Source organism: Talpa europaea (assembly GCF_964194135.1).
Source record: "Talpa europaea genome assembly, chromosome: 9".
Lineage (NCBI taxonomy): Eukaryota > Metazoa > Chordata > Mammalia > Eulipotyphla > Talpidae > Talpa > Talpa europaea.
Genome location: NC_140076.1, coordinates 23,821,137 through 23,834,431, shown reverse-complemented (window position 1 = coordinate 23,834,431; position 13,295 = coordinate 23,821,137). Strand labels below are relative to the sequence as shown.

Here is a 13,295-nt window from a genome sequence, read left to right as displayed (position 1 = left end):
AGCGCTTACAAATATCTCGTTTAAACTGAGGAAACAGAGACTCTAAGAGGGTAAATGACTCATCCAGGGTCATATGGAATGTACTTGCTGAGAGCAACATTCAAACCAGGCTCATGTAAGCACAATTTCTTAGCTCTAACCCATCAAGCACACCCGCTCACCTGGACCTGCTGCTTTTGTGCATTTAGCATGTTGGGGTCGATGGACAGGGGCCCCAGCACTCCCATCATCAGTTCCTTCTCCATCAGCCAGGGCCGGAGCTGGGATTCTGCAGCCTGGAAGCAGGCCAGATGACTCGCAGATTCCTCCAGCTGCCTTTGTCGAGCCATAGTCACCTCGGTGGCCCTTTCCCATCGGGAATCTGTAGAGAGGAAATGAGAGAATGTACCCTTTATTCTCATCAGGCCCTGGCCCGGTCCCTAAATTATGTTCCTAATAAACTACAGGAAATGACCCCTGGAGGATTAGTTAAAGTTTTCCTAAGTTAAAAATAACCTTGATTTAATTTTAACTAAAACAACACAGTTCTGTCTCTTGACTGAGGTGGTAGTTATATGAAACTACACATGCGGTAAAATTGTATAGAACTACATACACACACGCATACACGAGTGCATGGAAGATATCTGACACTTATTTCATCGCCTCTTTCTAAACTTACTGTATTATGAACATCTTTTATGCCAATAAGTTTTTTTTTCATTGTCAATATTCACCTATATCATTTTTCATCGCTATTTATATTACGAATCTTTAGGTTATTTTTGCCACTTTTTCATTTTTGTCAGTAAAATGCTCTTTTTATCACAGTAGATTGTCAGTTTGACTTGCCCAAGAAAGTCAAGCTTCAGACACTTTGAATGGAGTCTCTAATTTTTTTCCTCAATCAGTCTTACTTTCTAGTTTTATGTAGGTCTCTTGCTTACTTGTGAAAATTAACTAAAAATAATTCCAACTTTATAGGATGTGCTGAGATTCTGTAGGTGCAATTTAGTGAATTTGCAGCATCCCTGTGATGACTTACTGAGTTCTTCTTGCATTTTCTTCCAGTTTTCTGCTTCTTGAGAGTTGGGATATATCATCAGTAATCCAGCAAGGGCTTCCTTTACTTTTTGGATGTTTGGAGAATTCTGTTCCAATTCAGCCAGGAAGGCCTAGGATAAAGAACATCACATATGTTGTGAGATTTTCAGAGAGGGAAAAAAAAATGTGTGTGCGTGGAAGAAATGACTGGACAATTGGGCAGCAATATAGGCTCTATTTCTGATTCCATCTAGGACTTGTTTTGTGATTTTAAGATGTTTAACCTTATTGCCTCAATTTTTACTTTAAATAGAAAATTTCTTTTTTTTTTTTTTTAAAGATTTATTTATTTATACCAGCACAGGGGTACAGGCCAGAGGCGTGGGAGGGTGAGAGAATTCACCAGATAGAACAGGGAGCAGAACAGGCAGATAGATTGAAGACACTGCTGAGGGGAGCAGCGGGAGCGACAGGAGAGGTCTGCTCAACCTGCTGCGCCACCGGGGAGGCCCTTAAATGGAAAATTTCAACAGTAGAATCTAAATTTCTTTTATCTGGACCACATCAGCAGAGGCTTATAGGAAACATTAATCCAGTGTCAAGATATGATAACAATGATGGTGATGTTTATGCAGTTGGAGGAGATATTCCAATATGCCCAATTAGAATATAAAAACTTTTGGTGAAAAAAATTTTTATAGGACTTTCTATATGGTTTTATATCCTCTGCTATTTTCCAAGTTTTATATGTCAATCTTAAGAATCAACTGTAATCACTCCTATTTGGGCCCCTCTAAGTCCTGGAAAAGTGCTTTGATGACTATAGATTGGCTTATAGCATCAGATAGAAAACAAGATCACATTCTCCGGGAGATGATGCTTTGGTGGAAGGCTATTTGTTCTATAAATAGAATCTGACATCATGATTTCTAATTTCATAGGGAAAACAATTCTCTAGAGAGTGTAAGCCTATCAATCACTTGAAAGTCCAACATGCTGCTTGTAAGAGCCTGGGTGGTGAGACACATCTCACTCTTGAGTCCCTCTGCTCAGGCAGAACACTCCAACTACGGTCCCCTCCTTTTAGTGTTTGGGATGCACCTAATATAAACACAGTACCTTGTTAGATTCGGCTTGGGCTTTCACCGTTTCTGTCTTAGTTGGAGATGACGGAGCATCCATGGCTTTCAGAACTTCCTCTTTCGATTTCAGCCACTGCAGCATTGCACTTGCCTCCTTCTGAACTTCTTGCGTTCTGCCGAGGATAGCCTGAAGGCTTTCCTGGCGTTCCCGAAGCACTCCCCCCAGTTTCTCATATTTCAAGTTTACATCTGACATGTCACACTGGATCTCCGTCAGATCTAGTATCACACAAACAGAAATCAGATTGGGACTAACTCTCAAAGCATTCCCAATGGGTCCCTTTACTAAACTGCTCATCAGGATTAAGTGTCTCTTATACTCCTAGTGAACTAGAGGTTGCCTTCCTGCTAAATCAATAAAGTTCATTTACATATACAAAGCAAAAAAGGTCTTATTAATCTGCTTTCTGATTTGGCATTATATACTCAAATGTAGGAGTAAAGTAATAATCCATATGGGAACAGCAAAAGTGAAGAGGGTGAGGATTTGGGCATTCTTCTGCTCTATCTTTCCAAACTACAGGGAAGTCACCTAGCTAGGAGGTCAGAGATTAGATTAAACTACTTCTAGTAGAGCTTCTTTAAATTTAAAGACCTACATGAATTTTCTTTAAGGTCTTTCCTTAGAGGTCTTATCTCTCAGTGCAGTTTACCTCTTACTACCTTTATCTTACTAGCTGTCAACTTATTTAGCCTACAGTTAGCAAACAGAGGCATCACAGTTGCTTTTCCCCAGATGTTTCTGCTTTTCCCCAGATTTTTCACAGTTGCTTCTCCCCAGTTGCTTCACCCTCACACCCATGCTGGCAGCTCTTCCACACACATGAAAACATACACAGAGGCAAACATGAATGCTGTCCTACCACACCCAACAAAGAGGCACTGTTGAAATGGCATCTCACCTTTGCAGGTGTGGTATCCGTTTACACTGCCTACAGAGCTTCCTACAGAGGGCAGTATGGAACCTGAGCAGAAGGACAGGGAGACAAACAGGGCAAGACAAACGTGTTAGGAGTACATACAGGCACCGAATTTGTTCCCTGGCACTCACTTTAAGCTCAGGTATTAGGAAGATCACACAGCACAAGACAACATACTCATGGAAAGAGACAAATCATTTTAAATGGCAGGTTAACAAAATATCATTTGAGGTGTTTCAACTCCTTAGCAGTAATGACTCTTCATCCTTTCTAGAAGAATTAAGTCCAAGTTCCCTTCTTAAATCACCAACTTAATTTCTTGGACCATGCCCTAATTTTGTGAAGTAAGTATTGGTAAAATGATTAAGTCGTTAGAATGGTTATCTGCCACACTTAGGAGAGCGGATTTGTAAGGCAAATTGAAGATTTATAATAAAGCAAAAAAGTTCAGCTTTTAAGATCATATTATTAACATAATAAAAATGAACAGTAAAAACCATTAAGGACATATAAAGCAGCATTATTTTAATAAAGACATTAAAACAAGCCCTTCTTGCATTGTTTCAAAGGTTTCGCCACTTTCTGCACCCCTTCCCCCATCAGAAAACAGAAATTATAAGTACCAATAAATCTGGCTCGTAAACATTCCCATGAATTATGCCTTAGTACTGGTTCTATTTCTAATCATCAAATTTCCACCTATATTTTCCCCAAATTTATTCCTTGTATTTCAGGAGAGTCCCAAGTAAAAAACAAATCATATAATTATAACAATTACACAGAACTGTAAAGATTATTCATGATATGTTCTATAGTAAAAGCATTAAAAAGTACAGAATAGATCTCGCATGTGCACTGATTTCACTGTGGGAAAAGTCATGTGCAAGGTTATATTAAAAAACAGTAATTGTATAATGGGTCAGACAGAAAGCTCATATTCCACTGCAATGTGGTAATGGCCCCAAAGAAACTGGACTAGTAGTTAGGAGAAGGTCCTATCCAAGACTATCACTAACTAGGTATGGGAGCCTTAACCTACAATAGACCTGAGTCACCTTTTCTAGGATCTCAAGGTAATACTATCCTGTCAACTCTCATGGGGCTACCAGAAAGAAGTAATAGTGTAATATAAGTGAAAGCACTTTATGAAACAAAAAGCTACACAAATGTAAGGAAACAGAACATTCACAATTTTTCAGAGTTGGCAGAGAACTTTGAGAGCTAGTGATTTTCAGCCTAGTGATTTTCAAAGAGCCCTAAGGAGGTAATGTAGGGACTCTATAAATGCTTGGCTGAAATTTAATATTCAGAATATATTTCTAATTACTTAGACATGGCAATAAAATATGCACATTCAGTTATGTTAAACACTACATTTTAACCCACTAGATAAAACCAACGTATGTCACTTTCTTTGGGAGAATAAAGCCGCTCTTGCATCTCTGTGCACATATTTAACTTCTTTTTGAGGTCACTGATTGGAAAAGTTGTAGCTCTTCACTAGCATTTACAACATTACAAACATTTGTCATCATTTGCAGCTAGTTATCTGTGTGTGTATTTTCTGGATACAATGCAATTGAATGAAATTGAGAAACAAATCAGATGAAACTGTTATCAAAAAATCCTCTTTTTCAAATTTTTATATTGACTTAAATAATCTCAATAGTCTCACTGGCAGATTTTGTTATAGATAAATGCTATGAGTTGACATATAAGAGAAATTTATGCCAACAAAATATTATTTTGTTTTCTGTAATAGAGTTCTATATGAGATTTGTTTTGTAAAAGTTTACAAAAAACATTGATCTAGTCGAGGAGTCAGAAAACAAGTCCATCAGTAAATCTGGCCCTCTTGCTTGCTTCTGTGCATAAAGTTTTATTGGAACACAGCCACATTCCTACATTTATATATCATCCATGACTGCTTTGAGCTACAAAGACAGTAATGTGTACTGTGATAGAGACCATATGGCCTACAAGTCTACAATATTTATTATATAATACTGTGTTGAAAAGGTTTGCCAACTCCTGATGTATTCACTGAACTTAAAAGGTCTAAGTACTAGAATATAAGAATAGCCAATCCCTGAAATGTTGTCAATCCTGGGTAGTTCCAAGAGATCTCTAAATTTCAGGATGCAACAGAAAAGGAGCCATTCTCAAGAGGAAAAAAAGAAAGCAAACCTTTTCCTTATTATTTCAGTGACTACAGGAATTCACATAATCTGGTTATAAAACCTATGAGATCCCAGCTAACAACCAGAAAGTGCCGTGAACTCATAATGGATTTTGTTTGAAGGACTTAATTTGCAGTCAGAGACTTCATAGATCTGTGCACTAATCTTCGTAGCCACTTCCATGAGGTGTGCCAGTGTTCCCTGGTGTATCAATACTGACCCCTAAATACCTGGCCTCGCGTAAGACATCATGCTTAAACTTTCCAGGGCTGATCCCAATTTAAAGGTGACACATAGCCATCCCAGTTACATGTTCAAAAGAGAGAAATTTCACAGGATGTTTAGTTCTAAGTGGGCCAATTAGTCCCTCTATTTTTCCCTGTTATGGGAAGGAAGTTTGCAAAATGGAGCAATGTGATATAGCAAATGGAAGAACAAATCAGGCTGATGGGGAGGACTGCTTTGTGGAACTCTTTTGTTCTCATATCCAGTCTTGATTTTGACTTTTGTTAAGTAAGGGGTGACCAACAAAGGCAAAGCAAAGAATGAAATACATCAACCACATTTTTAAGAACTTGCACTTACCTGTCTTAGCTTGGGAATCAGGTGCTGTGATCTCCATGATGAGATTTTCTAAAGACGTGCCTTTGCAATTGATTTCTTCCACCAAAGTTCCCTTACTTGCCCAATCATCTAGAAGACCCTGATTTAAGAACAAAATAGCTAAATGTAACAAATGGGGGCTTCCATCTTCTAAGTAGGGACACTTGTCATCTATATACATGCCCTGAAGTTCTGGTAAGCATTAAGTGAATATTCTCATATATTCAGTCATATCAAGATCTTAGTTTAGCCAGACAAGGTGTGAGAGAATGATATCTTGAAATATTCAGGGCCTTCTCATTCATTCAGTCATTCATCAAATATTTACTGATCTTTTACCAGGCATCATGCCAAACACGGAAGGTATAAAAGAGGATTATGATACAGTTCTTAAAACCAAGAGCTCAGATTATAAATTACATTGTAATGTGACAAGTGCTAGTACAGAATATGGACAGTCAACAAATTCTGAGAAACCAAGAAGAGACATATCTCACTCTGCTTAGAGGAAGGAAAGGCTTTATGATAAGAGTTTACCAGTAGATGGACAAAGAGAAAACATGTAAAGAACAAAATGGAAGTGGTAACTGGAGGGTAAAATGTGGGGCTAGATGCTGAGGTACAGAGAAATACACAGAATTTGATAGACTATGCTTCAAATTTTCAGGGGAACTTTACACGGTTTTCGAAGGAAGAGCTCCAACTATCCGAGAAAGCCATCAGGAAGTAATGGCCTCTGCTCTAAGACAAATCTTCAGGTCTTAGATGTGGATTGCCAGCCACAGAAGCAGGACTTGCCTCCTGTCAAAGCAGGGACACCGCTTTGGCCTACAATCTTCCCCACATTGAAATTTCCTGAGAATCTCAGTTTACTTTTGACTTCAAGTTGCAGAGAAGTGGCAGAGGAAGACAGAGCCATGAACATCCAGCATGCCCATGCTGCCTACCTTCAACTGAACCTTGTCAATTATTTTATTAGTCATTTGAGTCCAGAGGGCCACAGTTTCCACACCATGCATTGATGCCCAGGACATTTTAAATTTCTGAAAGGAAGACAGTGCCATCTGTTGGATAGCATGTGAACAACTACTAGTAAGTTGCTTCCACCTGATCCCTTAGCAAGTAAGAGTTGTTTTTAGGTTTTTGGTCTTAACATATCATGGAAGATTTCTTGAAACACTAAGGGCACTATGAACCAAGAAACTGGAGAACATCTGCCCACTGCAAATGCTTCTGGCCCTCTCTCTGGGAAAGCAAACAATACCTTTTCTTCCACCTGCTCAAGATAAATCCTATTTTATTAAGAAAATAAAGATGAAGGTATATGAGTTAATTAGAGGCAGACTTGACTACTTTCAGCAAAAAGAAGAGATGTGTTAGAGTTGCATGCAGAGGCTGCTCACCTACAAATCAGGGGGTGGGGGAAAAACTGGTTCCTCCAACCATCTGATTTTAACTTTATTAGTTGTAGAGCTAGTTTTTCCCTCCTCAATATCCTGATCACACGTCTCATTACATCTCAGGCAAAACTGCCTAATTCTAAACCCTCAACGTCAGTGTAAGCTTCTCAAGACTAGACTTAACTGTCTTTGATATGACCCACCATAGTAAGAAAGTCAGCCAAGAAACAGCTGAAATTTGCTATGATTCCCAGACAATTTTTTCCATTTCAGTTTTTAAATAGAAGATGTTTTGGTGTTCGGTGCTCAGGAAGAGGTATGGGGACCACATGAAGATCATGGAGGGATTTCTGATGTAGACGGATAACTTGGATTTCTCACACCACTTCCCTACCACAGCAGGAGAGCAGCCCATATTCTCTTCCACATTGCTGCCCAGTCTGAGACTCCTGGGGGATCCCTTTGTTCACACACCTTTAGGTATTCAATCTGCTTTTCCAGTTCTTTAGTACTCATGAAAGTCTCTGTAGGTGGAATGTTTCCTTCAGTTTCCTTCAGCCATTTCTGGAAGGTCCTAACCAGCTTCCGAAATTCATCCAATTGTTGCTGGCAAGATGATGCATCTTCCTCTCTGTCAATGAAGACACTTTGTTAGTAGCCAGACTAAGCTTTGCAAAGAGTTAACTTGAACTAAAACTAGGTTCATTCAGGGACTGTAGGCATCAGTTTCCTAGCAGGGCCTCTCTTTCTCATAATCTTTTCCACAGCAGTTTTGGCTAAAAAAACCACATATAAAGTCGGAGAACATCAAACTAAGGCATCTATTGCCTTGTTTGGACATTTCTGGGGAAAAGAGTCTTCAATCTTATTGTAGGCTAAACTGAAAGCGAGAAAAACTACAGGGAGCCTGCTATTTAGGTACTATGATATAATGGAAAGAATGCAGGCTTTGGAGCTCTTGTCTAGTTCTGCTACTTTTTAGGTATTTGACTCTTTCAAGGCCTAATTCAAACATTAATTTCTATAGCAAGAAAGATGCTGAAAATGAGATTCAGAGAAGTAAACTAATGAATAAATCAGAGAGGAAGGAAAATTTTGGAATTCAGTTTTAGAAATGGCCACATCAATAAGACCTCAAGCCAGAGATCCTGGTTCCTCTTTGGGGTTAAGGGGCTACTCTCAGCACAGGGAAAACAAGGTCGTCTTGGTTTTTCTCTCCCTCATCTCTACTAAATAATCTGCTGCTTACTGTGCTAGTTTGTGTAACTGCTTTCCTCTAGTCACTGAGGTGGTGATCAGCTAATTCAAGATTGTTACTTATGGAAAAACCAAGAGAAGTCCTATTGACTTCTTAAGCCATAAGGCTTTCTAGTGGGGGAGTCATGGCTTTTCAACAGTGAAGTGATAACCTAAAATCAGCAACCTTTGTTATATATTCTCATTTTGCCTTGAAAGAATCCAGACACTCTTCCAAAATAGCAATTTAAATGCGGTCAAAGCAAGCAGGGCGTGTGTCAACACAACCCTTAATTATGTCTGGGAAGACTCCTCTAATTTTTCCTCTTTATTTCAAATCTTGCCACAATCCAACTTGCTACTCCAAATTTGTCCTGTTTGGTCCAGGTGATCTAGGCCTATGATTGCATAGAGAAGAAAATGAACTTGATTATTGAGAAAGAAAGCACTATTCAGAAACAGAAAAACCACTGGGTGGTTTTGTTTGAAAAACCAAGTGGGTAGTTTTGTTTGAAAAAACAGGCACTTCCAATGATTTAGTAGCAGAGTTCTTGATGTCATTTTTCTGATAAAGTTGGAAGAAGGAAGAGAAAATCATTTCACTGAACAGCAAGAAAAAATTAGCTCCTGGACACGGAACAACACATGTGAAAACTAACCTTTCTTTAACTGTCTTTTGCAGCTCTGTGAAGTCCTTCTTGAGATTTTGGACCCTGTCCTGATGCTGGGACAGGTTCAGAGCAAATCCACAGGAGCTCAGTTCAGTGACCAGGTGCTCAAGAGTAGAAAGGTTCTCCTGTTGGTCTTGCATTTCCAAATTGAGCTCCTGTCAAGCAACCAAGGAAAAGCATTCAACTCTCTTATCCTCACATTCTTAAAAAGGAAATGTATCTACATTTCTCCCTAATTCACAGAAAAAGAGGGAACAAAAAAGAGGCATGTGCACCAGGTCGACTGCTAGAATCAAAACAATAAATATGCAGGTTTCTCTAGCCCACCTGAGAGTGGCTAGGAATTGCAAAGGAGTCTCATCTTCTTTAAACAAATGTTTGAAGATTTGGGAAGCAGTGTGATGGAATGAAATCAATGGAGTTATCTGGCATCAAAAAGTTCTGAAATTGGGCCTCCCCGGTGGCGCAGCGGTTGAGCGCTGGGTTGCGAAGCTGCCCGCGGCCTCTGCGGCACCGGTTCGATCCCCAGCTGCTCCCCGGCCACCAGAGGAGGGTCCCACATGGCGCGCAGACCTCTCCTGCCGCCCGCTGCTCTCCTCAGCAGTGTACTTCGGTCCTTCTGCCTGTTCTGCTCCCCGCTCTGGCTCTGGTGAATTCTCTCACCCTCCCGCGCTTCTGACTGTACCCAGTGCATGTATAAACAAAACAAACAAACAAATAAATAAATAAAACATGCCTCTATAAAAAAAAAAAAAGAAAAAAAAAAAAGACTTAAAAAAAAAAAGTTCTGAAATTTAGTCATGGCCTTGCCACTGATTAGCTTGTGATCTTATGTTATTAAACTTTTATAAGCTTCCATTGTCTGCCTATTCTGTAAAACATGGCAAACACACTGTCCACTATTATTTACCACTGTATTGAAGATAATAGGCAATGCAACTAGGGAAGAAAAAATAACATGTGACATAAAAATTGGAAAAGATGTAAAACTGTATTTATTATGTGAACATATATTTGTAAAACTTATGGAAGTTAAAAATACAACTAAATCAAATAATGAAGTAATTCAATAAGGTAGCAGGATATAAAACCACATAAGAAAATCAAGAGTGAAAATTTCATTTATAATAGCAACACAAAAAGTTTAATTTTAGAAATCAACTAACAAGAAATGTACAAAATTTTTAGTAATAAAATTTTAAAATACTGACAGAGGTTAACCTGAAAAGGTAGAAAAATATCCCTAAAGATATGTGTGCATATGTATGTATATATGCAGTGTGAATAAGAACATTTCACGTGACTCAAAAATACCAATATTTTGTCCCTAGACCTAGTAAAGTTAATTTTAAAGTTCACATGGAAAAATAAATGTGCTATTATAACTATGAAAAAGCCTAAATGAAGGAAAAGGGAAACTAGCCCTATCAAGGAGAAAAACATATCATCAACCCTCTAGAATTAAAAAAAGAATGCTATGGTACACGAATACAGAGAGCAATGTAACAGCACAGAAAACCCAGAAATTGACTGAGCAACTGTGGATGTGCTGTGTATGACAGAGGTAGCTTTTCAAATCATGCAGAAAAGACAGACTTCTTAGATAAATGAAAAGCCACTAGATAGACCGTTGGAAAAAGATGAACTTGGATCTATGCCTCATATCATACCTCAGAATAAGCTTAAATTATTAAAAGGTTCAAATGTGAAAAAAAAAGAATGAAATCATTTAAGTTTTAGAAGCATGGGTGAATTCTTTCAAAACTTGTGACTAACAATTAGGCTTTCAAACTATGACTGAAAATTCACCTTCATTAAAAGCGATAAAATTCACTTTGTGAAATTGAAAAAAAGTTTTACATGGCCAAAACAGCATAAGAAAAGTCACGATAAACTGTGAGAAAATATCTCCAACATCTCACACATCCAGAACGAATCCCCCAATATAGAAGATATATTGTATATACATGTACATATGCATGTATATATATAGTTTTTGCAGGTAAAATTTTTCACCAAATATGTCTAGCTCTACACTTAACAGGTACATGATGGAATTACATTTCTTCACCCCCTGAAAAGCCAGGTATGGTTCCATGAAACTTGCTGTGACTAATGAGGCGTACATGGATATGCTACACCCTCTTCCTGTCCCAGCAACGAGTGTACATCCGGACCAGGTTTCCTCAACTTGAATCCCTGAGTGTCCATGATAAGCTAAGTACTGCTGATCTGGGCTTAACACATTAGTATGGGTGAAAATAAGTCCAGGCTGTGTTTTAAACAGTGGATAACTAACAACTAGTTTAAAGGATGGCTATGATACTTCTTTAAGATAATGTAGGTAATGTTTCCAGCACACTGACTGGTATATTTTGTGCTCAATAAATATGGGTCCTCTCCCTGCCCTTCTTTTCCATTTGTACTGTTAATTTGGCAGATATATTCTCACCTGGATCTGTTGGGAGAAATGTGCAATATCTTGATCTGGCTGATTTCCAGAGGCTAGCATCCGGCTTTTGTTTTCCATGAACTGCCGAAGCTTATCAGAGAGGTGCTCAAACATCTCTGCCTGGGGCAGAAGCTTCTTCAGGGAGCTCTCTTTCTCTTGCTGCTGTAGACAGAGCTGCTCGAAGCGCTGGCTCACCTCTGCCAGCTTGCCCTGCAGCACTGCCGCCGTGCTGCTGTCTGCTGTCTCCATGAACCGGGTCACCATCTCACGGGTGGCTTCTAAGCTGCTTCTTTGCCTGGCAATGTCCTGCTTCAGTTTCTGTCATCAAGAACATGTCTGTCAGCTCGTGGCTCGCTTATTTCAGAACACTAACCTCCTAATAACTATGTGCTAGCCTCCTCAAGAGGGAGGCTGGAGGGCTGCAAGTGAGCCTTCAGCTTTCCATACATCTCAGTCCCTTAGTTCTCTGCCTCATGCTACCAAGTGACTTTACTATTGCCACTTTACCTCAAGCTGAACAATGGTTTGGAAATTAGACTGAAATATTTTTAATGGGGTAGGATTTATCTCTAAAACTTATTAGAAGATTCATGGAATTCTTCTCTGGAAACTTTTCCAAAGTGATGCAATTATAGAAAATGGCGGACACGCCCTCTGTGCTAGCTCATGGGGCATGGGTCTCACCATGTTGGTGGCCAAGGCTTCTTGGATGACTCCCGATGACAGTGATGCCACTTGCTCCTCTTCCAGGTTTTTTTCAACTTCCCTGATAGACTGCAATAAGCTCTCGAGGCTTTCTTGGACACTCTGAGATTGGGCAATTGCCTTCTGCAGCAGAGCAGAGCGCTCAGCTAGGCTACTGGACAGGCTCTGGAAATGGCTGAGTATTGAATCTGGAAAATCAATGTCATGAGAGAGAGAGAGAGGGGTGTATTTTTGTGTTGTGCTTTTAGAAGGACTGTAGTTAAATATATAACAACAGACATCAAGACAAGTGGAAAGAATAAGCTTAAAGTACATTAGTATTTGAGCCAAATACAATAAGTGTTAATTATTTAGCACCCACTAAAAGTGGGTGGGCCACAAAGTTTACTTGATGATGAGGAATAAATATAATTAAGTCCCTGCCTTCTACAAACTTATGTCTCTTAGAGAGAGCATAGGCAGAGGGAGGCCCATCACATCTATAAAAATCACAAATGCTGCACTGGCCTAGATACTAGGAGCAGTGCACTAGAGAAGTCCAAAGGAGGGATGATTATTTCTTATCTTATATTTCTTTTGGGGTTGGGGATAGTGGTCAGGACTTTAGAAAGAAAGTAATCACTTGGTTACACCTTGAGCAAGATGCCATTATTCATGGTGGAATAAACTTATTTAACGTTAGCAGCTAAACAACAGGGAAAACGCAGGAGTAAAGGAAGGAAGGAGTAACTAGCTCCCTGGGAAAGGAAAGCAGGGTGTGGCTAAGAGGCAGAATGCCTGGGGAAGAGGGGTTGAAGCTGGATCGCAGAAGCCCTTCAGTGGTGCAAGAATAAAGTTCCTAGTGCGCCATCTGTGCTGATATCTGCAGTCCCTAGCTAGGGCCACAGACACTTCTGCAACACCGAGTGATATATAGGACAGAGGGACATACTAGGAATTAAGGAGGCACTCTTGCTATTGCTG

General features: G+C 39.4%; 1 protein-coding gene across 1 annotated transcript in view; it reads right to left on the bottom strand.

Moving 5' to 3' along the window:
• The window catches only part of MACF1 (microtubule actin crosslinking factor 1), a gene marked incomplete at both ends in the record, with an annotated part of 211,499 nt that overhangs the window by 83,628 nt on the left and 114,576 nt on the right, over positions 1-13,295 (bottom strand). Inside the window, 9 exons of the mRNA XM_084243390.1 lie at positions 162-361; positions 1,025-1,154; positions 2,143-2,384; positions 3,068-3,130; positions 5,851-5,968; positions 7,743-7,899; positions 9,164-9,330; positions 11,628-11,945; positions 12,312-12,520. Coding sequence (XP_084099516.1) covers positions 162-361; positions 1,025-1,154; positions 2,143-2,384; positions 3,068-3,130; positions 5,851-5,968; positions 7,743-7,899; positions 9,164-9,330; positions 11,628-11,945; positions 12,312-12,520 — 1,604 coding nt within the window. The remainder of the gene's footprint in view (positions 1-161; positions 362-1,024; positions 1,155-2,142; positions 2,385-3,067; positions 3,131-5,850; positions 5,969-7,742; positions 7,900-9,163; positions 9,331-11,627; positions 11,946-12,311; positions 12,521-13,295) is intronic.